The sequence below is a fragment of the Gekko japonicus genome, unplaced genomic scaffold, assembly GCF_001447785.1.
Source record: "Gekko japonicus isolate JY-2015 unplaced genomic scaffold, Gekko_japonicus_V1.1 scaffold625, whole genome shotgun sequence".
Taxonomy (NCBI): Eukaryota; Metazoa; Chordata; class Lepidosauria; order Squamata; family Gekkonidae; genus Gekko; species Gekko japonicus.
In genome coordinates, this window is record NW_015172572.1 from 577,770 (window position 1) to 605,374 (window position 27,605).

The 27,605-nt window shown below is 40.3% G+C and overlaps 1 protein-coding gene across 1 annotated transcript in view; it reads right to left on the reverse strand.

The window, feature by feature from the left end:
* Positions 1-27,605, reverse strand: part of CFAP47 (cilia and flagella associated protein 47) — a 387,027-nt gene that overhangs the window by 181,703 nt on the left and 177,719 nt on the right. Inside the window, exons 46-51 of the mRNA XM_015421363.1 lie at positions 22,487-22,729; positions 19,741-19,918; positions 12,974-13,167; positions 8,981-9,124; positions 2,186-2,272; positions 473-646 (exon numbers count right to left, since the gene is read on the reverse strand). Of these exons, the coding sequence (XP_015276849.1) occupies positions 473-646; positions 2,186-2,272; positions 8,981-9,124; positions 12,974-13,167; positions 19,741-19,918; positions 22,487-22,729 (1,020 nt within the window). The remainder of the gene's footprint in view (positions 1-472; positions 647-2,185; positions 2,273-8,980; positions 9,125-12,973; positions 13,168-19,740; positions 19,919-22,486; positions 22,730-27,605) is intronic.

Sequence of the window (27,605 nt, forward strand, 5' to 3'; positions counted from 1 at the left end):
TCTCTCTCTCTCTCTCTCTCTCTCTCTCGTAATTTATGCCATAGCAAAGTTTTCCATTCTCAATATGCCAGTATCAAATGAAATGAAGTCAAACGGACTTCAGTTATATTCAGGTGGTTAGCCGTAGTCTGAAACAATAGAACAAAGTTTGAGTTCAATGGCACCTGTATCTGTTAGATCCAGCAGCTATATCTTCTCTCTCTCTCTCTCTCTCTCTCTCTCTCTCTCGTAATTTATGCCATAGCAAAGTTTTCCATTCTCAATATGCCAGTATCAAATGAAATGAAGTCAAACGGACTTCAGTTATATTCAGGTGGTTAGCCGTAGTCTGAAACAATAGAACAAAGTTTGAGTTCAATGGCACCTGTATCTGTTAGATCCAGCAGCTATATCTTCCTGTCTTGTGAGGCAATGATATTGAACCTATTACATTTTCCTTCACAAACTTGCATGCAAGCTCCCACAATCTTACCTTGTACCTCAGCTCATTCCTGGTAAAATTAGGCACCATTATGACCTTCTGTGTAATCTTTCTCACTGGGCAGTCTATCAGAATATGATCCAGTGCCAAAGCTTTGGTTGCAATTCCCGTCAAGGTAAAGACATGATCTGTGCCATCGTCTTCATTTTGTAAAATGAGCTTCCCCTATGAGGATCAGAAAAGTAAATATTCATTAACAAAGATGCAAACACTTTTCAATAGACTTAGGAGCCAGTTTGAGGGACAAACTGAGGCCCAAACTACACATTACATTTTTGGTGAGTCAACCTGGGGTTCCCTAGACCCCAGGAAGGAATCCTCCCTCCCTCCATGTCATAGTTCCAAGCAGAACTGAACTCCTGGGGACTTCAAAAATGCCTCCTCCTCCCCCCCCCCCAAGCTGCTGTGGGACTGCAAGGAATGCTAGTCCGGTATGGGGAACCTCAACCTAACTCAACAAGGAACATAATATGTAGTTTGGCCCTGAGGCCAATGAGAAAAGAAATCCTATGCCAACTGAAGCACTCTGATTTCCTCACCTCTCACTCCTTTGTCCACATGTACTGCTAGATATTATTATCACACTCTTATGCTTGTACCAATTTTCCAGCATGTGAGAACTTATAGGGTCTAGGGCTTATCCAGATATGTTCCCTTACTTTTGGAGGACACACCACTGAATACCTGTGGCACCTTTGTAGTATTTGCTTTTTCTATATAGAAGTAAAGCATAGGTAGAGGCAGAGATACTCCTGCAGAGAAGCAGATCCACTATCCACATATCTCCAGAGAAAGAGATCCTGCATCCCAAGGTACTTCAGCCAATTCTCATAAGAATCTGTCTGTTCCTTTCTCTCTGTCTCTTCCAGAATCACAAGCTTTGCTTTCTTTTTACAAGGTCATACATCTACCCCCTCCCTTCAGACAAGGAGAAGTCATCTCTTCCAAGCCCTAAGAGGCTCATGGTCACAGTCACTTCCTAACACTGAAGACCCACTGAGGAGATAACTACACACTAGTTAAGACAGACCCTATTTGTGGCAGCTATGAGGGAGGGAGCAAGAGAGAGGGAGGACTCTGAGACAACTGCTCACTAGACTAAAAAATGTCCAGTTCACCACTCTGCCCTCTCCTACAGATTCTTTAAATCCCAACCACCTACCATCATATAAAAAGGGGGACACAAGCTTTGATTAAAGGAATGGCAACATGTATGTGCTCCCTAAAGGTCTCTTATTTGGAAACATATAAATGAAATGGCTGAAAATGTGGAAGATACGTTGTGCAGCATACTAAAGGCAACAGAATTTGTGTTAACAGCTGGATGTATCATCTTTACCAGGCAGTGAATTTTTGCTTCTTGCTTATGTGCACTTTATAAAAGATGAAAGTTTGGCTCAAGAGTTGTTGTTTGCAAGGCAACCAAAAACAGATGCTAAAAGGGAATCAACATTTTGTGTTCATGAGCAGTTCTTCAAAGACAAGGAAATTCTGTGTACTAACATACTTGCCTGTGCAACTGATGGAGCACTATCAATGACAGGTCTACCTTGATAGTGTTGCTTACTTCAAAAAGCAGTACCAAATGTCTTTACCATTCACTGTGTCATTCTTTGCCAGCATCTGATTGCATAAAACCACAGTGATCACCTACACAATTCATTACACACTGTCATTAATGCTGTGAATAAAATGAAAGCCCACGTTCTCAATGATCAGCTCTTCTTGGAGCTCTGTGTTGAGAAGGATGAAGATTTTGAATGTTTGCTGCTCCATACTGAAGTTTGTTGGCTGTCAAAAGACAACTGTATGAGATGCTTTTACAACCTTTTTGACACTTTTGTGGAGTTTTTTGAAGACATGAATGCTTAGCTCAGCAATGAACTCAAAGAGATCAGGCATGACACTGCTTATCTGTCAGAACTATTTACAAAGTTAAATGAAATTAATTTGCAGTTGCAAGGAAATGAGCTCAATCTTATTAAGGCCAAATCTGTCATCTCTACATTTATTTCAAAGTTAACTCTATTCAAATGCAATATAGGCCATTGCGAGCTATACCAATTTCTGAGTTTATCTGAGCTGGAAGAAAAAGGTATATACAAGACGATTATCTGCAAGTTTTTTGAGATCATTTGGATATGTGGCATGTGTTTCAAAAGGATTGTGTTTCAAAAGAAATTCCAGATTGGGTGATAAATCCATTTTCAGATACTGAGGAAGCTGGGATAGTGGAGAAGAACTAAGTGAGCTACAAAATGACATTGAGCTGAAGCCAAAGTTCAAGAAATAGTACCAAAAGTTTTGGTTACAGGAGGAAATTTCTGATCACTATCCTGCACTATGGCCAGTGTTTCAGTCCCTTTATTGGCATACATAAAAATATACAGCAAAGAATACAGATTGAAATGCTACTTTAGATTTGAAATGCAGCCCTGAGCCCATGGGGAGGGCGGGGTATAAATATGAAAAATAAAATAAATAAATAAATAAAAGGTCACCCAGCATGAGATTTAATCTTATGCTCCCTAATCATCATAGCAATTGAAAGATACCTTGCTAGAGAGTATGTAATATGGGGACACTGGTCGGATAAATGAAACTAGCCTCTCTTCAGGTAGTCCAGAAAGATTAAACAAGAGGGGACTAATTATGGTCCTACACTTTTTCATAAAAATCATGAAAATATGAGCTACCAATTCAGGTTTCCTTGTTCTACATGGGCAGAGTCTTTCATGATAGGGAATATTTGCAAATCTCCCAGACAGGACCACTGATGGTAGGGCATTCAATTGAGCAAGCATGGAGGCTTGACATAGTTGAGGGGGAATAAGCTGTGAGAAGCAGCAGGCACCCCATGATCAAGGATGATGCCAAACCTCAGAGAGGAGCATGACTATGGACAGTGTCTAAGAAGCTCCTTAATGCATTTCCAACATTATATTTCATAGAACATGGTTTTAGTGTGGTCCTCCAACTTCTCTCCAAGCAAAAAATTGACTCCAGATTACCAAACTTGGTGATTTAACACTCCTTCTTAGTGACTTTAAACCAAACCCTGGGAAACTGGTATCACTTTATCAAGCTGATCCATTGCAATAAGAATTTACTGAACAGTTAAGTAGTTACCATATGCAGTATGTAAGATTCTTGCTAAATGACGATCAGACTTTGAAAGCTGGTATCTCTGGATCAAGTTCAGTAATTTTGTTGAATAGATTAAATGAAAAAAGTTTTAACTGGATTTAGAATAACTGTGCAATTAATTTTTACTGTTTAAATTTTATTGTTATTATCTTCCTTGATGGGTCATGTAAACTGCTTTTCTGAATAATGCTTTTTAATAGGGTAGAGTAGGGGGCACTGGAGATGAGTTTATGGAACCAAGGTGGTGGTAGCCCCCCCAAAAAATTTGGGAACCACTGTGCTAGACCAATACTGAAATTATTTGCGAGATAGAGAGAAAACACTTTTTCCTAGATATTTGAATAGACAGACAAGACACAGGTGGAGATGAACAACAATGGTTTATTTAACAGAAAGTATTTAATAAGGTAAATGTTTTTGTGTGGATGTTTTGGCTTCAATACAGAAAGTAAAACTGGCTGTCAACGTCACCCTCAAAGGTTACAAACTTTTCTACAAGGGGAGTAACTAAGCCTCAAGTGAAGTGAATAAACCCTGAAGACAGATTTGATTCACCTTTTTCCAGACAGGTTACCTCATCAGGTTCAAGGCTGTTCTTTTACCACACAGAGCTCATTTCCACAGAACCTGTAGGAATATCAGGCCCTTAACTGGATGCTTATTTGTCTGAGACAAGTTTTCTTCCCTTAAGCTGAGCCCAAACCCTAACTAAAAGCCAAATGAAAATCTGACTAAACTGACACTCTTATTATCTGGAGCTACCAATATCCCTGTCTGGAAGGGGGGGGGGAGTTTTTCTTCACCTTCTTAAGCTAAGGCTAGCTGACCTTCTCCCATCTAGTGGAATTCCATGGGCTCTCCTTATCTGGAGACTATCAATCTTGCCATGCCAATCCATGCTATAATAACCTTGAGGCACAACTATTGTAATATGGGGCTGACTGCCAGGCAACACGGAAACTGCAATTGGTACAGAATGTAGGAGCCCATCTGGTATCAGGGGCTAGTGCAGTGAATATATTACTCCTATTCTCTTTATTGGATGCCATTGTGTTTTTGCATCAAATTTAAGGTGTTGGTATACCTTTAAAGCCTTTACGACCTTGGGCCCATACTCCTGAAGGACCAGATCTCTTGGTATGAGCCCACACAGCATCTTTGCTTGACTCAGCAACATCTGTTAGGTGTTTCATCTCCCCCATCCTGCTGCTGCTCTATCATGGGCTTTTTCAGCAACTGCCTCAGCCCTCTGAAACACCCTTACATAGAAACTGAAGGACAGGTTGACCCTAATGGAATTTCATAGGTGCAGCAAGGCAGGCTTTTAAAGAAGTCCTTTATTATCTAGTGATGACAAGTTAAGGGTGTAAGAGATGGTTGATTTTGTTAGGCAGCAGTTTGTTTAAAAGTGCATATTAGTGGTTATAACTACTTAGCTGCACCAATTGTTTTTGTTACTGCATTTTCCCCATTTTGTATAACATTGCTGTTACCTGCCTTGGGTCCCAGTTGTCCCAGCAGAAAGAAAGAAAGAAAGAAAGAAAGAAAGAAAGAAAGAAAGAAAGAAAGAAAGAAAGAAAGAAAGAAAGAAAGAAAGAAAGAAAGAAAGAAAGAAAGAAAGAAACTGAAATAATTGGAGAAACAATGGGCTAAAACTGAATACATTCTTCTATTCACATTCAAATTTAGAAACTCTTCAAGGAAGCTACAGAAAATAAACAAACAGAATAAATACTAAAGTGATTTGGGCAGTAAAGACTCTTCTTGACCATATGGGCATCTGGCAATTACTACCAGTATAAATACACTGTCTTATAATACAGTGGTCTGCTTATTTTGAATATACTATCCACCCACAGTTCCCTTTACCCACCAATTTCTTTCCCACACAGCACTTCACTACATAAATATCTTGTCTGGAAATAATTATAGTTGTTACACATAATTTGGTAGTGAGTGGCTGGAGATAAAAGTGAACTGCATTGTGTGTGATAAGCTGCAGCAGCAATTATGGATATAATTGCTTTTTTTTGTTTTGCTTATAAGATTCTGGCATTGTTATGGAATATTTTGAAACTATGAGATAATTTACAAGGTCAGTTCTACATGCTGAATATGGCTGCTTCAATCAACATAGTTAACTGGGTTTTGTTTAATCTACAATTTATTGCAGAAACCCTGGTTAGTCTACCAGAAATACATACATGAAGCTAAACTTTGTTTATAAATCACAGATAGTTTTCCATTCATCTCCTTTGCTACCTCCAAGCAGAAAAAGGGGTTGTGTTTACCTGTAACAACTGTTCATCCAGTGGTCTTCTGTGCAGACACACATGGGACTGCACGTGCATGCAAGCCTGCTGCTGAGTTATCAAGCTTTCCTTTTAGCGCTCCCACTCCCTCTGGCTTGAGCCAGCTCTTCCTACCTAAACCAACATGTGACTGGGGGGGGGGATGCTCTTTCTCTCACCATTGTGGAGGCTAGACTGAGAGATCCATGGGAAGTAGCCTACAGCAGGGAAAGGAGGGAGGGATGTGTGCCTGCACAGAAGATCACTCAATGAACAATGGTTATAGGCAACCCAGTTTTCAGCTTCGTGGCTTCTGTGCAGTCCCACATGGGAGAACAGCAAGCTTATCTTATGACCTGGCTAGCAAAATAACATCTGCAGCACTGCTTTTTCTAGAGCTACCTGACTCCTGAAATCAACATCAAGTAGCGCTTCATGATCATAGATGGCTTGGGCCAAATTGCTGCCCTGCAGACCTTAGTAAAGGGGACTTTGCCCAGAATTGCTGCGTTAGATGCTTGCACCCTGGTGGAGTGTGCCTTCACTGGGAAGGGCAAGGAGTCCCAGATATGGCATATTCACTCTTAACCAATACACCAAACTGGCATGGCCAGACATGGCTATTGGCATGATTAGTATGGCCATGGAAGGGAAGGGAAGGGAAGGGAAGGGAAGGGAAGGGAAGGTGTGACCCATAGATTGAGAGTCTGAAGCAGTCCACAAACAAAACGGGTGGCATTTGGCTTGGTGCCTGGAGGCAAAACAGTAAACCATCCAAGGACCCCAGAGGCAAAGAAAATAGGACAAAGATATTGGTCAGCAGCACTGGGTCTGCTGAAGGCATCCATGGTGAGATTGGCTTGCATAGCCATATGAATAGCATAGAGAGAGACTTTTCTGGGAATTGCCTGCTTCCATGGGTAACATGCTTCCTAAACAAGGCCAGGGAACCTGTGCCCCCACTTATTAAGGTAAAACTTCCCAGTAGTATTATTGGTAGCTATATTCACCCTCTTATCCTGCAGAAGGGTATCAAAGGAGTTTATATGATGGAGTTTTGTGCCAGGACTTTGGCTGTAAGCTTATTCTTTCTCATCCTATCCAGGGACTCATCAGTATGTGCAAAAAAACCCCTCTTTCCAGTCACAGGAGAGGTCTTCCACTTTTGCCCTTGTTTTGTTAGGGAGAGCCGTGGTGTATAACCAAAAGTGGTGCCGAAGCAACCACCCCCAACGCCATAGCCCTGCTAGTGCAATCATCAGCATGGCTTCTAGTATTAATCTATTCTTACCCAGTCTTACCCCTTCACAGGGCTTTTTTTGTAGAAAAAGGCCAGCAGGAACTCATTAGCATAATAGGCCACACCCAACAGCAGAAACTCATTAGCCTATCAGGCCACACCCCTGACAGCACAGCATATTAACATATTAGGCTACACCCCCATGTTACCAGAAGTGTGGTCATCCAGCCACACCCACCTCTTGCTTCTTATTCTGTTTACCTTGTTTGTTGTCAAAACCCAGGGCTTTTTTTTGTAGCATGTTAGGCAACACACCCTTAATGTAGCCAATCCTAATGAGTTTCTGCTGTTGGGTGTGGCTTATTATGCGAATGAGTTCCTGCTGGGCGTGGCCAACTTGGGAGCCAGCCGGAACTCCGTTCCTGTGCGTTCCTGCCCAAAAATAGCCCTGCCCCTTCAGCTTGAATCACCTTAGCTAAGAATATTTTTCCTCAGGGAGGGCATCCAGGTAAGATAAGAGACAATCCTACTTGAATAACTGATACCTAAAACCACACTGTAGTTAGGGACTCTGAAAACTAGTGTCCTTGAAGAGTAAACTTTCCTGCCTATGCCATCCAGCTTCCTCCCCTCTTTATCCAGTGGGAAGGAAAGAGATCCCGCCCTATATTTTGTCCATTGTAGCTAGTGTGCCTTATGGCTTGTTTTTGGTCACTGAAAATGCTTTCATAATAATGAGCAATATAATTTTGCCCTAGTGCCATGCTCCAGCAAGAATGATGTGTTTATATTCCTGTTGTGCAAAACCTAATTAATCATAGCGTAGAGGCATTATGTACTCAGAATGTCAAACTTCATCATTTAGATGACCAATACATCCTTGATTCCATTGTGTGATGGCTTCTGGAATGGGTGGAATGGGGTGGAAACCAGCTTTAGCCATTGGTATTATCATCATATATAGCCTTGTGTTTACCTGGAGGGCCAAATGGCAGGGCAATGAAGATCCGGCTCCTATGGGCAAGAACAGTTTATAACTCACAATCCTATGAGCATCCTTTGGCCATCCAGGTGTGAACTGTATAACTTCTGTAACTCCGTTTTTGTTTTCTGATAGTGCCTGACTTCTGGTTGCCTAGGAGGATGGCAGGCAGGCTGCTCTGAAGAGAACATTCCTTCTATGTTTTTATTAGCACTCTCCCAAGTTCTTATCTAGAAACCTGACTTGTTTTTCTCCAGCACTGGGTACCAAGTGCAAGATATGGTCTGGCTTCTTCCAGCATTTAGGAATGTAGCTCTGACTGATGATATTCTTGACTCCCCTCCTGGAGACTGGCAATCCTACATGAGAGGGCTAATTGCAAGCCTATTCTAAATTAAAGCTGTAACATGGTTTATCACAGTATATGAACACAGACTATGAGGTTTAAAGATATTCTCATGCGGAAATAGCTTAGGGGTAATAACTACAGTCTGTACTACTATGCATAGTACACACTGGCAGTTACTGTATATGTGATCCTACTATGTAATTTCTGAATTGTTCAATGCACCAAGTTAATGCTTATGCTTTGTTTAATATTTCTGCTTGTTTTCAGATTTCTGCAATGCAGATCTTATGGCACTGTTTACTGGATGTTCCATCCTGCTGACTGTAATGATTTACACTGTGTAATCCAGTTTGAGTCTCAGGGAGAAAAGTGGACTATAAGTAACTTAAATAAATAAAATACATATATTTCAGAGTGATCCCTAATTCCCATTAGTTGTTTGTAAGTGAAGTGCTGTTCACACACAAAAATAATAATGTTATTCATTTACCTTAGTTATGCATTCAGTAGTTGGTTTGAAGATGAGAGTGTAAGTAGCCGTTTCACCCGGGGCTACATATATGAGAGGAGGACCATAAAAAGACTGTCCCTTTAAAATGGCTTTAAGCTTCCAATCCTGTTGACTCATGTTAGCCTGAAACAGAAAGGTATTCAAATGAAATGCCTAAAATATAAGTGCTGCTAAGAAGAATTCACAGATTAATAAAGGGCATCTCCCCCCTAGACTATGCAACATGCACTCACACTTTCAGATACCGTTATAATTTTTCATTGTGCTCTAATTTATTACATAGGAAAACACCCAATTAAATTGCACAGTGTGTTTTCCCAAACTTCACACTATACTGGGCTATGATTCATGCTGGAGGTCAGCTGCACTGCAAGCTATTCTGACCACCCTGAACCAAAGCAATGCATTGCTATAATGCAGTTACACTATAATGCTGCACAGGACGAGTTCAGATGAGCTAGCAGCTTGCTGCCTAAACCAAGATACGGTCTAGATTTGTTAGCAGCAGGCTGTGCAGAAGCTGATCACTGATTCCTGAATCTGCTCAGTGTAGTTCAGGTGCTTCACAGCACATCAGTGCTGGGGTTCAAAGCTGGGTGAGCAGTGCAACTATTCCAGTGATGCAGTATGAGCGTGATTTTAATCTGCCTCCCTCTTCACTAGATGGGCGTTATCAGGAAACTTTTGGCTGGAGAAAGTCCACTTGATTTTTAATCCACATAGTCCTCCCATTTGTGTCCTACAACAGCCCTGTGAGGTAGTGCATGCTGACCAACAGGTGACCTTTCAAACAAAGTAAGGGTTTAAACGTGAATATCTTTAGACCTAGCCTCACACATGATGCTGGTTCTCTAGAGCTCTTATTTGTTAGTACTGGAGGAAGGGTTTTTTTTCCCCTGTTGGTGGCAGAAAGTGCTACCAACTCACAGCTGACTGATCGGTGACCCCATCGGGTTTTCAAGGCAAGAGACATTTAGAGGTGGTTGGCCATTGCCTGCCTGTGACCTGGGTATTCCTTGGTGGTATCCCATCCAAATACTAATCAGGGCTGACCCTGTTTTGTTTCCGAGATCTGATGAAATTGGGCTAGCCTGGGCTTTCTAGGTCAGCCCCCCCCCCCCACAATACCAATTAACCACCCCTAAAAGATTTTTGAAGCTGCAAAGTAAGCAAGATTCTAACAGTTCAAAGAATCACATGGTGCGGAAAACAAGAGTTGGAAGATATGCACTTGATGCACCACATCCTTCAACCCCAGTATTATTCCCCACAATAAACCCTATAGTGAAGGGAAACAAGCTGCCAAATAGACAAACTACTAAATGTGTGCACCTATGCAAAATTTGCCCAGCAAATAACCAAGTCCAAAAACATTAATCCCTGAAAATGAGAGTCAGTTATACGTTCACCCCCACCACTGAAAACCTGCTCTTTAATTCTAGGTTTCCTGGAGGTGGATATTTTAACACCATCAATATGTGTACCTTATTTATCATTAATTTGTGAAGAAGAGATATCTGGGCAAGTAAATACCCCTTTATCTTCAGAGATCTAAAAAAACGTGAATGTGATCAGGCTAACTTTCACAACAATGATTTAATGCTACTTCCAACACAGAGTGTCTTTCAAAGTTCATCTCTTCCAAGCCTCCTATCTAAATCCCTCCCTGCTCTATTCCACAGTGAGGAAATAGTCTGTAATTGGTGTCTCTTAAATCATTTTTATAAAAAAATAATAATCAGGAATTGTATTTTTGTGCTGTAGGAAACAATGGCAAAACAATAGCTCTATCACTCCCCTCCCCCTTCCCCCCCCAAGCAATCCCTCCTAAGACCCTCAAACCATATTGTTCCTAGATTGCAAACCACAGGGTAAGGTCAAAACTACACATCCACCACATGATTGCCATGGTGACTTGAAGCCATTTGGCAGCTGTGAGTTCTCCATGGGAGCTCAATTCAGAAGTGTCATAGGGGCCAGATTCAGACTGGGACAGTGGTACATGAGGAGTGGCTCCTGCCTCTCCCCCTGCACCATTTTCCTGACCTGAAATGGCCACAACAGCATAATTTGCCCCATCAGGGATCTGTACATGCAGCCTCACCAGAGGGAAAATAATGCCCCTTGGGGCCATTTTGGGTTGGGAAAATGGCATGGGGGTGAAGGTAGGAGAGCCTCCTCCCCCTGTATCACAGGCTTGATCCGAATTGGGGCCCTGTGGTGCTTGTGAATTGAGTTCCCATGGGAAACTCACATCTGCTATCAAACTACAAGTTGCTGTGGCGATCACCTGATAGATATGTGTAAAGGTAAAGGTTTCCCTTGCTCGACTCTAGGGTTGCGGTGCTCATCTCCGTTTCCAAGCCGAAGAGCCAGCAATGTCCAAAGACGTTTCCATGGTCATGTGGCCGGCATGACTAGACGCCCAAGCGCACGGAACGCTGTTACCTTCCCACTGAAGCGGTACCTATTTATCAACTTGCAATTTCTTGCTTTCGAACTAGGCCAAGAGCCTTTTGACCAAGCTGGCTTTTAAAGGAATCAGTTCCAAAAAGCACCCAACAGCAGCTTCAATCTATCTGGGCTGATTTCCCTATGCCCCATGTGGATTTTCTAGAAACATGTTCTTGGACTTCCCAGCTGGGAAAATTCCCAGCTTCATATGGGCCCAATTCAGATCACAACCACCTCACACAAAATAGGTTCAGCCTCCCCTCACCCCTCTAATTTCCATGACCTGGAATAGCCAGGGGATATGTTTGTTGCCTGTTGGGGAAACTTGTGTGCACTGATGGCTACATGGGCATTTCCCCAACAGACAAAGTATCAGCTTGCTGGAGGTGTTTCAGGTGAGGAAAATGGCACAGAGGTCCTTCTCCTCCCATGCCACAGTTCCAGTCCAAATTAGTCCTGTATACACTAGGGAACTAAGTTCCCAGCACAAAATGTCAGGCATACATCTGACCCAAAATTCTTGTGGCTGTCGTGTATCCACCCTATGGACTTTTAAACTAGCCCTCAGAGGATCAGAGCTTCTCACCACACAGTGAGACAACAGTGTACATGTGCAGCTCTGTCTTCTGCTTGGGTTTTATTTTTCTTTAAATATAATACTTTTCCATGTACTTGGTATTAAGGACTTGCCCTCACTTTCTGTTTCAGCAGCCTTGGCTCCTGATCCCCTTGCTGGCACAAGAATACCCATTTTATTATTAGAAGCATGGTACAATGGTTACAGTATTGGCTTAAGACCTAGAAGAACCAGTATGAATCCCTGCTCTGCCCTCGAGCTCACTGGGTGACTTTGGGCCAATTACTCTATTAGCCTAATCTACCTCACAGAGTTGTTTTGAGGATAAAATGGAAAAGAAGAAAATATGCTATAAGTTGCTTTGAGTTGCCATCACAGAGAAAAGTAGGGTACAAGTATCTTAAAGAAAGAAAAAAGCAATTATTGTTTATAGAGCACCAGTGTACATGGAACCTTACAAGGTTTAATTAACCTGCCTCCAAGTAACTTGCAATCTAACACTAACAATGTGGAAAGCTATACCGGAAGAAGGGAGAGATGAAATTAGTAAGGAATTAATGTAAGCAAATGTAGTTACATATATTTCAAACTATCAGATACAGCTGGAAAACCAAGTACTTCACAGAAAAGGCTGGTTTTTAATAGTTGGATCTGTATTTAGACTGGAGTTTGGAACACCTCAGTTTTCATTCCATGGGGCAAATCCTACAGCCATTCCAAGATGTTTTTCTACTATTTTCAGATATTTTTCTACTATTAATTATATGTTAATGATTAAAAGTTGTACAAGATCTTCAGAGTGACTATGAAGTAAATGCAGGAAGAAATCTCTCATCTGTTTTCCAGCTGCTGACACACACACACTTTTTTAAATCAAGTCACCATTTTGAGCCCAGTTATGACCAGTGTTATTTGACTTCTGTCATGTAAACTAGACATACTATTGGGATATCCTGAATCACTGCTTGATATGCAGGAGTTACAAACTCCAGCTCCGCCTCAACAGTATCTGTGTTCACCACACATTCAATGTTATAGATCCGGATGTCATATTTGGACTGTAGAAGAATCTGGCAAGGATATCGTCCAGGATATTGAGGTACAAACTTTATAGAAAGCTCAACTGCAGCATCTTCTGTGGGGTAAAAAAAAAATCATCTTTAGATTAAATACATGCATTATACCAGTCATCTTAAATTTTTCAAAGGTGCTCCAAACCCTTCTCTAAAGAGTACATGATGGTACATTTTATTAATTTGTCCTGCAACTATATAACTATACCTAGAGGTGCTTGTGAACTCATTTCACTAATTTTTCCCACTTTTACATGGATAGCAATGACTGCAGTTAAATTAAAATAAGAACCAACAAGTTTTTCCTTCTCACTTCCATAATGTTGGTATGTTTATCAAGCTGTAAGTGCTGGGGGCTACAGCTACAGTAACATTTAAGGTGACACAAGGCCCTATAGCCTCTCCCCCTTTCCTGCTTCCTTTTCTTCTTCCCACCTGCCAGCCAACTTGCTTTTATCTGTCCCTCTGTAATTAGCTTTTCCTCCCCATCTCCCCCTGGCAGTTTCCCCAGGGAGAACTATTTGTGGCAACCGGGACGGGCTGGGATAGGCTTTTCTCACGTTTGTAGAAAGACCAGTCTTGTCTGCCCATGGCTCCAATCTCTGGCTTTAAGTAGCCACATCTGGCGCCATGTTGAGAACTAGATATATTGATTATTATATCCCACAGCTTATTTGTACACAGCCAAAAACATTTGAATATGAAAATGTGGGCAGAAGGGGCAATACCTCTGCTTTACTCAAAAGCAGGATAAAATGTATTCCGTGAATAGCTTTACAAATTTTTCATTCTTACCCCTTTCCCTGTTTTGTTGGAAACAGTGAAAAGGCCCAACACCTAGTAGCTAATTTTTGATGACAAAGGTCACCAATAGTAATTCCATTGGCAATTTGGCCTCTATTTTATTAAATGGTGTTTGGTTACAATTCAAACCTATCACAACTCCCATTGTCATGGTTAATTTTGACCTGAACTCCATTATTCCTTTTTAAAGAACTCTAGTTCAGGAAAGGAACAATATAGCTTTACATTATGTGCCTTCAACAGCACCAGGCTATCAAACAGATTATAGATTGCACCTCAGAGGTTCAACCTTCTCTGAAATAAATTAGCTTGTACTCTCATAAAGACAAGATTAATGACCTGCTAATTTATGAATTATTACCTCTTTTCAGTTTTGTCACCCAGTTATTATCCCCACCAGCTATCTTCCACAAAAACGTTCCACTTTTGTCAGTTATACAAGTAATAAAACTCACCCACTTATTTTTGGCTTATAAATATATTTCCTTCAAATTAGGCTGTAACCATCTCTTATCATTCATACAATACCCAAGAGCACAGAAAATGTCCAAAGTAAAAGATGTATCAATATTTTGAAATACTGTTTAAGTACATGCAACACTCCAAAATATGACTTACTTTGTTTCTTTTCATATACATGCTAGCAATAATATACTGAAGTAAAAAAAAAAAGAACTGTAGTAACAGGAATCATTTTAGATAATGTGACTTTACTAGCATTAATATAAATTTAATATCATCATTCTGTATGTCTTATTCTTTCACCCAAGGATAGTTCCAGTCTTGTGCACACATTATATTCTGTAGAATTTACCACACATCAGGTGACATTTTTGCACACATTAAAGACTTTTTTCAATTATATGACTGTACTCTGGTTTTGTTACCCAACCATAAAATACAGTTTAATTATGAAGGTTGCATGAAAGTCATTTTCATAATTTCCCCCCTAAAAATACTCCAGTCCATTACTGGGCACTCCTTCAAATATTTCAAAGTGAAAGCCACAAACTACATAGACAAGGGACCATTCATAACCTCTTGAGATATTTGCATTTTACTTTTTGCTACTGGAACCACATCTTGTTTCAAAGAAAGATTTGCACACATATGCACATTTCCACATGCACTGCATATTAAAGCTCATCTCCATCTATAACACAATGCTCATCTGAGTCCTGCAACATAATGTATCTTTTGACATATAATGGGGATACATAGTTACATTCAGGGCCACAGTCATAAGGTATGACTACTTGTCCACAACCAGGGCTGGAAGGGGGCCTATTTCTAATTACTAATCCATAAAGTAGTTATACTAGTAAAGGTAAAGGTAAAGGTTCCCTTGCTCGAAAGCCAGTCGAATCCGACTCTAGGGTTGCGGTGCTCATCTCCGTTTCAAAGCCGAAGAGCCAGCGCTGTCCGAAGACGTTTCCATGGTCATGTGGCCGGCATGACTAAACACCAAGGTGCACGGAACGCTGTTAACTTCCCACCGAAGTGGTACCTATTTATCTACTTGCAATTTCTTGCTTTCGAACTGCTAGGTTGGCAGGAGCTGGAACTAGAGACAGGAGCTCACCCCGTCTTGCGGCACCCGGGTCTCGAACTGCTGAACTACTGACCTTCCACAGCCTGCAGTTCAGCGTCTTAACCACTTGAGCCACCACAGCTCCTAGTTATACTAGTACTTGTTTTTAAACCAAGGCAAAACACTGATATGTCTCAAAAAGTTTGGAAGCTATAACATTAGATTTAGAAAAACTATAAATACGGTAATTTAAAAAACTTCATAACTTTGCCTATTATCATACTCCGATAAACCCACCCTCTGGAACATTACCAGAAAAGAAAGAGCATCACTGATAATAGTGTATTGAGGAACAAGCTTACAGCTCCAGGAAATTACTTTGAAATAAAAAAGACTACTCTGATTACACTCAACACTGAACAAGTGTCAAAGACAAACTTCATAAAGCATATCAAGAAGATTACAATCAGTTCTTCAAAATAATGCAAAGGCACATTTTAACATACATATATAGACAGATATTCAGGAAATTACACTTTCTAGATTGTGTTATTAAGTATATCAATATTGAATGCTGGAAATTGAGTAGCAGAAATAAATATGTTGAAGTTAGCTTTAGTGAGCATAAAAGTCAGCATAACAAGAAAGACATATTATTGTAAATAATGCATTCTGACACCCTCAATTGACTATGACATCGATTAACTATGACATTCTATAAACTGAATGGAACAGAATTCACAAAAGAGAATTATGCCAGCTCTTTCCCTTTGAGCCCCTACTGAAAGTCACTCCTGAGAGTTGGGGAAAATTTGGAAATGGCATGGGGGAAGAAGACTATAGCTGGATGGAGGAAAGCCTATCCTTACTGCAGTTCTCACTTCATTGTCACAATGTTTTTGTGGGGGATGATTTCCACCAACTCCCCCACCAGCTGCATCCCCACTATTTGTAAAGATCCTCTATCAAGAGTAGTTGCGGGGGAGTGGGGATTCAAGGAGATCCCGTAGGAAGGGCAAAATGGCAAAGATCCTTTCCAAGAACACAGATTTATTTAATGGCTTGGATTCTATGAACTATAAAGCTAATAGAGGACAGCTGATTACTTTGTTGGTCTGTTTTATTTATTGCAAACTGTTGCAATGTGAACATGTAAAATGCATCACATTTCCCAATAGTGTTTACCCTATGGTCCTCACAAAAATGTCTGAGATATTTACATTTTAAACTTGGGTCCACTTCACTTATTCAGCCATCAATACTGCTTATAATGAAACTCTGTGAACAGAGTCCCACATGATAAGAAGCCACGCACACAGTTCTGGAGATCTTAGCCGTATCAATTGGTATGGGGTTTATGGTAACCTAGTTAAACTGCCTGGACGGACTCTCACTTAAATAGTTAACCCACTGGGGTTTCATCATGAGAAGTAACCCTATTCTTAAGGGAATGAAATGTGGATTTATTATTGGACAGAGCTCAGACAATTCTATCACCATCATTATAAATGAAAGTTCCTGTTACGCATTTCCAGCTCTGTCCTTTCTATAGAGATGCAGCTATTGTCCTTCTTTCTACTACCTTTTGTGGCATGCAACTGAAATCACTCGGGCCCCAAAGTTTTCTCAGAAAGAAGCAGCAGACAATATGTCAGAAATAATACACAGGGTTTTCCCAAACATCTTATTTTCGTCGCTTGTGTGCCGGTAGCTACTGTGTTGGTTTCTTCCTCTTTACTGCATGTGCTTTGCTCCCTCTAGTGGTCTCTTCGATGGTTCATCTCAGTATCTCTGGTTTATTTCTGAGTACTTTAAAGCCACTTGTAAATAAAGAGGAGATACAGAGATGAACCATCGAAGAGACCACTAGAGGGAGCAAAACAGGTGCAGAAAAGGAAAAAAAACCCAACACACTACTGGCACACAAGTGACGAAATAACTCATGCAGAAAAACCCAAAGACGGGACGCATTCGCCACTATCATTATACTGTCCAAACCGTATTAATGGACACCCCCTAAAAAAAAACCTGACAACTGATTAACACCAAGGAGCACTTATAACATGTATATACCTCCCCTTCTCTAAAGAACTCAGGGTGGCTTTCATGTGGGTTATTCCATCTTACCTAACAGCCTTCTGAGAGAAAACTGGCTATAAAGAGTGAGACTTATGATTAACCAACGATCTGAAAACATCACCCCAGTCCAAGTCTCATATTCAATCTGCTATGCTATGTTATGCTATAGTGATCATTTCACCAGGAGCATATGATACCAACTGTTGAAGATCTGTATCATATTTCATGGTATTTGGTTTAAACTTTAAAGGATTACATAAATGTTTAATCTATAAAAATGGTCAGTGGTGTGCTCAGGAACACAAATGAATGAAGAAATTTTAGTAGGAACTGGCTGCTCATACATAGATGAGTTGGAGTTGGAAAACTGTGGCCACAATCTCCACTTTGATATATATCCAGTTAGATAAATGCATGGAAAAATAAGCACTATTTGTTCTTGTTATCCAACTTTGATTAATATATGGGAGTGGACTGTTTCAACCATTTATGGACATCAGCTGATTTATTATAATTTCATTATACATCACTTGTTAATTGTTTTCAGGGGATATAAAATTTCTCTCTATGGTGTTGCATCTAAAATGGTTTGTTCACTCATACAACACATTCTCCTGAATCAGCAGAATTTAATATAAGGACAAAAAACCTTGACTTAATCCAAAATAGTTCTTTTAAATATCTTACATTGTCAGAAGCTCAGATTAAACACAATGTACTAGACGAGCAATGAGGTTACAAATAAGTTGGTTGGTAATATGTTGTGATAATCAAATAAATAGTTATTTACTTGAATAATAAATTGAGTATTTAAAACTTTTTATTTAAATATAGTTAGTTTTCATCAACTTGATGATATTGTATGGTTTTTAAAATCAATGAGCTGCTTCCTGTGAACTGCGAGAAGAAGAAGCTTGTGAAGCATCTTTCCTACCTTCCCCTTCTTCTAACACCACCATGTAACTTCTGAAAAGGTGATGCCAGAGGTCAGGGGATTCAAGTGGACAAAATGCCATATGGCATAGAAACCTTCAGCAAAGAGGGAGAACAGGGTGAAACCCCCACACACACACATACACCCATCATCTACCAGTAAACAAAGCTGACAGAAAGAACTACTGCTAGTGGAAGGGGATGATAGCTAGATTTATCCATTTTCCCCTCCTTACTGAAGTTCCACGTGCTGCAAGTCATATTACCCACATTGGTCTCCCAGGCCGGCAGCATTTCAGGAATTACATGAGGCTGCTGAGAGAAGGGGGGACAGTGAAGATTTGCCTTCACAAGCCCGGGCGAGACTTCTCCCCTATGTGAAATATGAGCTAATGGACACTGGAGATTTTACAGTCCTACATGCTTATACAGCGTAAAAGCTTCATGCAGAAACCTATTTCAACATACAATTCACCCATTGTTGTATGATCCATATCTCTAAAAAATTAGTAGTTTCTGGTTTTTCTTATACACATCCAAATGCAACAATCTAATTTTGAAGGAACTATGTTAACATAGGTTAAAATGTACATAACACCCCTCTATAACCCCAACAAATTTGACCAGAAAAGGCTGTTCTCTTTTTCATAAAGTTGCAAACAATACTGACAACCTGCAGAAAACATGAACTTCAAACTACAGCTTCAGTCACATAAAATACTAATAAGAATGAATAGGTCTTTTTAAAAAAATAATAAAATATTTAGCAAAGTTTGAGCTTAATTCTTAAAATTTTATTTATTACTTTCACCTATAAAATCAGATCAACTATTCTTTGTATCCTCTATGATGAGTATAATGCCTATTGTTAATTTAAGAACTACTGCAAATCTAAACTGCAAAGAATAACGTAAATCAGAGGTGGAATGCCTTCTGCTCCAAACCATTAGTCCTGAGGTGACTGTGGTGAATGCTGAGGTTTAAAACAACTTGCCCCCCCCCCTATATTAATATGGTTGCCCCTTCAAAGAACAAGACTAACTTACTTCAATAGCAATTTCATATTGCTTGATGAAAGAAATAAGTCATCAAAAATATTGAACGCTGCCTGAATTAGAAAATTCTCAAGATTCTGCTGCAATCATGAGCTGACACAGACAGACTGCCTTCCCAAGCAAGGGAAGAGGTGGAACAGTTGCCAGACTAGATGGAATCAAGCTAGTGCTGAATAAAGAGTTTCAGAGGATATAAAATTTATTTTGCTTTTGTTCAATATTAGGTACATTACCTGTTTCTGTTGCAAAACAACAATTTCCATTTTCAAGGTGTTTTGCATTAACTCTAGCTGATGCCAGCACAGGAATATATATTTTATGAGAGATTTCAAAATAGTCAGGCATGCTCACTTCCACACTGTACTCAATGTATTGTTGAGAGCAGGCAGGCAAGTTGTTCAGAACACCTTTCTGTAAAACAGCATGAAACATCTTTCTGTAAACAGCATTCATTTGAACAATTTGTACAGCATAAATACACACATTCTACTTTCAGTAGCAAGATCTGAAACGGGAAAAAAACCCTACAAGAAGTCAACATACAATTCAGCATAGTTCACCATGGAAGGATTAAAACTATATGCTGCGAAATTTATGTTCTTAGCTATATTTCGGGTATACCCTGTTGTTGAGGAATGTTGTTACTGTACTGTACCAGATGCTTACTTACCACAATAAAAAAAATATCAAGTAAAAATTGAAATGAGATATAATCAGCAAAAAATTAGAAATGAATATCAGATCCTTGATGTTATTTGGTTAAATAGCTCTTACAGCATACAAAACTCAATTAATCCATTTTATCCAGAAGTAATGGGTAGTACATAGCTACACTCTACCCTGCAGCAGCAACACTTAGCAAGCAGATTTGTTATACTACATAAGAAAACAGTTGTCATGCTCTACATTTATTTGTCTATCAAGGCTTTACAATGTATTGGTAATACTATCAAAATCAGTTTCCAAAATAAATTGCCCTTAAGTGACATAAATAAGCATTTACTCTGTCCACTTTATTCATAACAGAATTGGTACTAATGTTAAATTAGTGAACTAGTATATGTAAAAACAGATAACTCGTTTCTAATGGGATTCAGAGATGTAAATACAGCGTCCTGTGTTTAGCCAGAAATGTGCAATGGGTTGGATCCTATAACCCATCATCACTAAAAACAAGGAATCTTCTGTTGGAGCAATGAGCCTTGTTCTAAAAGACAATTTTTCCACAGGAGCTATTTAGGAGAAGTGAGTCATAGAACTCAGTGCGGGAGCAGAGATGTCATGGTATAACCCGCCTGGTGGAACACGCTTCCAATTGAGATTAGGGCCCTGCAGGACTTGCTACAAAGCTGTTCCACCAGGCCTTTGGTTGAGGTAGCAGATGTTTTCTACCATCTCAGCCTCTCCTGCCCATAGTAGGACTACAGATGCTTACTATCCTACTAACACCTAACAGGAAGTGAATTAGGCTGCTCTGGACTGATGTTATTTTTTGCTGCCATCCTGTTTTTATTTAATTGGTTTTTAACCATATATTTATTGTTTTATCTGTTGTGAGCCACCCTGAGCCCATCATGAGATAGGGTGAGATATAAATGCAATAAATAAATAATTTTTGAAGCCAAGAAGGGCTGGTAATTGGATAGGAGACCACCAAGGAAGACTGCAGAGGAAGGCAATGGCAAACCACCTTTGCTTCTCACTTGCCTTGAAAGCCCCTCACTGGGGTCACTATGCCAGTTGCACCTCAACAGCACTTACATATATGCTGTTTTAAATGAGAATATTGAAGACACTGACACAGTTACCTACTTGAAAAGGCAGTGGCCTGGCTCAAATATAACGCCAGACTAGTTGGTGGTTTAGCATAGGAAAAGGAGTACGACAAGGATGTATATTGTCACCTTGCTTATTTAATATACATGCAGAGTACATCATGTGAAATGCTGGCCTGGATGAATCACAAGCGGGAATTAAGATTGCCGGGGAAAAGATCGACAACCTCATATATGCAGACAATACCACTCTAATGGCAGAAAGTGAAGAGGACCTAAAGAGCCTCTTGCTCAGAGTAAAAGAGGAGAGCGCAAAAGTGGGCTTGAACCTCATCATCAAAAAAACTAAGATCATGGCAATAGTCCGCATGGTCAAAGCAATGGTATTCCCAGTAGTCATGTATGGCTGCGAGAGTTGGACTATAAGGAAGGCCGAGCGCCGAAGAATAGATTCTTTTGAACTATGGTGCTGGAGAAGACTCTTGAGAGTTCCTTGGACTGCAAGAAGATCAAAACACTCAATCCTAAAAGAAATCAACCCTGACTGTTCCCTGGAAGGCCAGATAATGAAACTGAAGCTCAAATACTTTGGCTGCCAAATGAGAAGGGAGCACTCGCTGGAGAAGACCCTGATGCTGGGAAAGATTGAAGGTCAAAGAAGATGGGGACAGCAAAGGATGAGATGGTTAGACAGGGTCATAAATGTAACGAACATGAAGTTGAGCAAACTTCAGAGGACGGCGAAAGACCGGAAGGCCTGGCGTGATCTGGTCCATGGGGTCACGAAGAGTCGGACTCGACTGTGCGACTGAACAATAACAAATACCAATTCAACTTATATGTCCCTGTATTATATTTATATCTCTTTACATAAACAGTATTCTTCTTTTTTCATTCTTTCAAAATGATCATTAATTATGCATTGAAACATAATAGTTATTAGCTTCCTAAGTTCCAGCATCTTCTATCTTCTTGTTTTGATCTGATAATACAGTTGATTAACTTATAAAGTATACATTGGAGCCCAAAAAACCATTGGGTCTATGGAAGCTTGCAATGTAAGCTAGGGGAGAATTTCCTCCCCTACCCCATGACCTACAATATGAGAGCACATACCTGACTGCTTCTCAGGCCCCCCGGCCCCCCAAACCTTACATATATCGAGCTAATAAATATATAGCTTGCTACTATGATAAAACATTACATCAAGCTCTATTTCACCATCCTCTGTTTCTTCAGAGACATGAAGTTTGCAACTTTTAACTGCAGTCAACGTTGAATGGGTCTTCCTTTTTTCAGCTCGAATTTCAACTTGCTCTAATTGAGGCAAACCTAATGCAGATAACAAAGCTGATCCAGAAACAGTGTCATATACAATGTATTGAGTTTGCTGATATTCCACAAACATTTTGCCTGACCGCAACCAACGGTATTTTATACCTGCTGCCTGGAGTTTAGAAGTAATAGGTTTTAAGTCTCTTTGAATCTTAAGCATTTCTGGGGGAAGGTCCGGAAATACAAGTATTTTGCTTCCTTGAAAATCCAAGCCGCTCTGCTGACGCACTTCCATCAAGATTTTCCTTTTAGTCCGATAGTCTGCTAGCTCCACCAGAATGTCTCTGCCAGAAAGAGCAGCCTGGGAGGAGTCTGTTGTTTTGCCTACTGTGTAGGCTCGTAGTATCAGTGGTGTCACTCCTTCCTCTAGTATTTTATAAATTTATTTTTTTTATTTTATTTCAACTTAAACAAAACACAACAATGGAACTCAACAAGGTAACTACATAGATTTATATGGACTTCGAAATAGAATATATGTGGTGGAAAACGTCATAATACTTTTTAGGAACATTGAATTTAGATAACTCAGTATTAAACATATATTCAAGAAAAGGGAACCATTTCAGATGAAGGTTAGGTTTCTTACATGTGAGATTTGTATTAACAGTTACATCGGATATTTTATCCATGGCAATCCCATATTTTCAAACGCCATGAGGACAGTAATAACCTATTTGGGGACTTCCAACTACTGGCAATGATAACCTTTATGACGTTTTTCACCACATGTAATCTATTTCGAAATCCATATAAACTTATGTAGTTACCTTGTTGAGTTCCATTGTTGTTGACAGTCATAAAAGTTTGTGTTTTGTTTAAGTTGAAATAAAATTTAAATTGTAAATTGAAAACAAAAAGAGGCCAGGGATATGTACAGAAACCTTCCTGCTCAGGCCCAAGCTGAGCAAATTAGTCGGGAGCTACTCTTAATTCGCCGGGACCCCTCAGCAGTTTTCGATATCCTCCTGGAGATGCTGGCTATGAAATCTTATGGGTGTGAGATACCATCTGGTAAGGATTTTATAGCTTTGAAGTTGAATATTTAATGAGTGGGACCTGAGCGATGGAGATGACCAGATTTCATCCCAGTCTGAAGGTAAGAATGTAGTATCACAATCTGTTTGCCAGGCCTCTAATTTTAAAGAGGCAGCCAGCCAAGACGCCATGAAAATAGAAAGGTCAGTTGTTTCTTCAGCATTTAATGAGAAGCCACGAAATTTCAAATTTTTGTCCCTTATGCGAGACTCTGGCATCATGATATTTTCCTCTAGACCAACTGTCTTGAGAGGTGGTTCGAAGCTTTTTTTCCAGGGAGGTGACTTTCTTTAATGCTGCTTCTGCTTTTTGAGCTGTTTGCTTATATTGAGACTCCAGTTCCTCCATGCGTTGGGCTAGAGGTGACATCATATCCATCATATCTTGCCTTAGCTCTTGACGTTGTCTCCCCAATGCTTCTAATAAGAAGCTTGGTGTAAGGAAAGAGTCAGCAGTATTTGTATTGCCATTGCCTGAAGACGCTGAAGAGGTGCTGGCAAGTTCAGCCGATACAAGAAATTCCTTTAGCAAAGGAGCTCCCCCGGCATTCTTTTGATTCTTTTTGCCCTTAGAAGCTTTAGGCGGCATACTTTCAGTCAGGTTTGTTTGAAAATAGTCAATTAGAGTTGATTTAAGAGCAAGAGGTCTGGGAGCAGCCGGTAATGGCTTCTGGTCAGCACGCGATCGAAGCCACGCCCCCCAGAAATTGGAAAATTCTAAAAAGGAAGCTTGTGCATCATGGGGGTGTTGGCTTCCATCCGGTACCTTTCCATCCTTAATTTAAACCCATTATTGCAAGTCCTATCCTGTGCTCCCTGATCATCCTCATTGCTCTCCTCTGCACACACTCCATTGTGTCCAAATCCTTTTTGAAGTGAGGCCTCCAGAACTGCACACATTACTCCAAGTGAAGCCTGACCAATGTAGTGTACAGTGGGACTATGACATCTTGCAATCTGGATGTTATGCCTCTGTTGATACACCCCAATATTTTTTTGTTGCTGCATCACACTGGCTGCTCACATTTAACTTACAGTCCACCTGTACACCAAGATCCTGTTCAGACACACTGTTACCCAGAAGCGTATCCTCCATCCAGTATGCGTGTTCCTCATTTTTGTTACCCAGGTGTAGAAATCTGCACTTATCCTTAAATTGCATCTTGTTCATATCCGCCCACTTTTCTAGTCTGTTCAGATCTCATTAAATTCTATCTTCTGGTGTGTTCGCTGCTCCTCCCAATTTGGTGTCATCTGCAAACTCCACACCCTCATTCAGATCATTTATAAAAATATAAATGATCAGAACCCAGAACCAAGCCCTGTGACATCCCATTGGAAACCTCCCTCTATTCACATGAAATGCCACTGACAACTACTCTTTGTGTGTTTCTCCAGTTCCCTATCCACCTAACTACCCTAGAGTCCAGTCCACAGTCCTCTAGTTTATGCATCAGAAACATCATGGGGAACCCTGCCAAAAGATTTGCTTAAATTTATGTGACCTTTTAAATTGCATGTTAGAGTCTATTTGACAGAAACCTCCAGAAGAACTAGGGCTCTGGCTTGGGATAGGTATGAACTGGGAAGATACATTTCATTTCAGTTTGTTGTTTGTGGCGTTCCCGGTTCGCGAACCACAAACTGTCAAAACCTTTTAACAGCCAAATGAATTAGTTCAATTTGTGAGGTTTGTGACCCAGTGGAACAGTTTCACGAAACCACGGGGGAAATCGGGCGAAGCCTCGGGTAAAAATATAGCCACGCGGCTTCGAGTTGGAAATTGACCAATAGAAGCGGGGCAAAGGGAGGTGCAACCGCGGCACAGCTCCTGTGTGAAATTGGTCTCAGTGTGCTAATAGTTTCCACCTCCACCACCACCAATGATATCATAGTCAAACTGTGATACAGAATTATTCTTTTTTAGAAAATTCTGGTTTCCCTAGTAAAAGTTAAAGGCTTCAGAAGGAGTAAAGGTATGCGTTGAAGCATATAATTTAAAATATAATATAATTTAGAAACACAGAATAAATTATCTGAATTGATTTTATACTTTATTTAGCTAGCTAACTTGTACTACGGTCAAAAGTTCAAGCCTCAAAGTAAGCTATCATTTATATAAGAGAGAGAGATTTGTTGTGCTGCGTAGTGAAGTATGAAAACACTGATATTATACACTGCTCAGGGATTTGTAATACAAAAATGAACTTTTTAAATATTCCTACATGTGTCTTAATGACAGATTAGGCAGTTTTACTACTACGATATTCACTGGCCATTATCAAACAAATTTTAGAGAGGTTCCAGTGTAACTAATTACAAACCTGTTACAGTTTCTCAAAACTGGAAATAAAGTACCAATAATCATTTATTTGCTGTTATTGTTTTAAATGAACTATTTGTATTACAATTCTAACAATGTGGAAAGCTGACCAACTGTCACCCCCATCTACATAGTAAATCCAGCATTATCATCCAGCATACTTCTCCATATTTCTGAACACCTATAAAAAGTGGTAATGCTGTTTTCTCTGCAGCAAGGCACAGGTGGCCACCTCTGCATGGAACAACCATGCAACACATTTTAATACCTAATTATAAGGTGGTAGGGAAGCTGTTCAAGTTTGTGACTTGGGATATTAACTTGTTGAGTTCATAATGCTTGAGTCTACTACAGATTACACCAGGTTTTATTTAAAAGTTCTTCTCTGGCTTGGTTCTTAAACTAAACATAGGAAAATACCACTGGAATTCTCTCTCTTGAGGCCTCCATCCTGCCTCTTTCTGCACCCCCCCCCTCCAAGTTCATGGCAGCATCCCAGGTGCTTAAATCCATAGTATGTCCAATGGCTCAGTTCTACGCTCCAAAATGGGAATGACAGAAGAGGTTTGCAGTTTTGGATACAAGGAATTTTATTCCAGCCAAAATCACAGTTTGTTTTATCATGTTAGCTACACAGCAGATCTAGGCCCTTGAAGCTAGTACTGATGGTGTCAACCGCCCTACTCACTCAAAAATAGCCTATGCAATTTCTTCCCGCTAGAGAAAATAAGAACATATGGGAGGTAACTAAATCACTAAGTTGTCAGTAAATGCCTATGTGCTGTTTAAATATGCCTAACAGAGCAGTTTGTATGTACAAAAATAAATTACAATAATTTAAACGTATTCAGAAACCATGGTTAGGGAACCGGAAGTGTGCCATGGGCTGACGTGCTCACTTGCTTTCCTCCCCTCCATCCCACTGTTCCCTCTCCTTACCATAAATTCTTTTAAGCCATGGTATAACATTATCTGTCTACAAATAATGGGCACAGTCAATGTAAATCAGAGTCCTGCTGATCCAGTGTTTATTTACGTCATTTATACCCTAACTTTCATCCCAATGGGAACCTAACGTGGTTTACATCTTTCTCTTCTCTTCCATTTCATCCTCATAACCACCTTGTGAGGTAGGTTAGGCCTGCAGCCAGTGTTCCCTCTAAGCTGAGTTAGTGTGAGTTAGCTCACAGTTTTTTAGCCTCCGGCTCACACATTTTTGTCTTGGCTCAGGGAGGATGGCTCCAGAGCAAACTAATTTATGCAGCAGCCAAATTGCTCGCTCACAATTTTAATGCCAGTAGCTCACAAAGTAGAATTTTTGCTCACAAGGCTCCATAGCTTAGAGGGAACATTGCCGGCCACACAACTTTCCTTTTCCCTGTTGATCTGGGGCTGCTAATTTCTTTACTTGGTTTCCAGAAAGAAAGGGCTGGTTCGCCCCTCAAGTGACCGGTCCTGTTCACACGAGGCAATTTGGCCCGGGAGCAGGACAGTTCGGGGGCGGATCAAACCAGCGCGATCACACCACAACATCTGGGAAGCGTCGTGCTTCCGCCCCCGAACTGGACCTTCCTGGGAAAAAGCGCCTCAAGTTGACACCACCTACCTCGGTGGTTCAACGAGTAGAC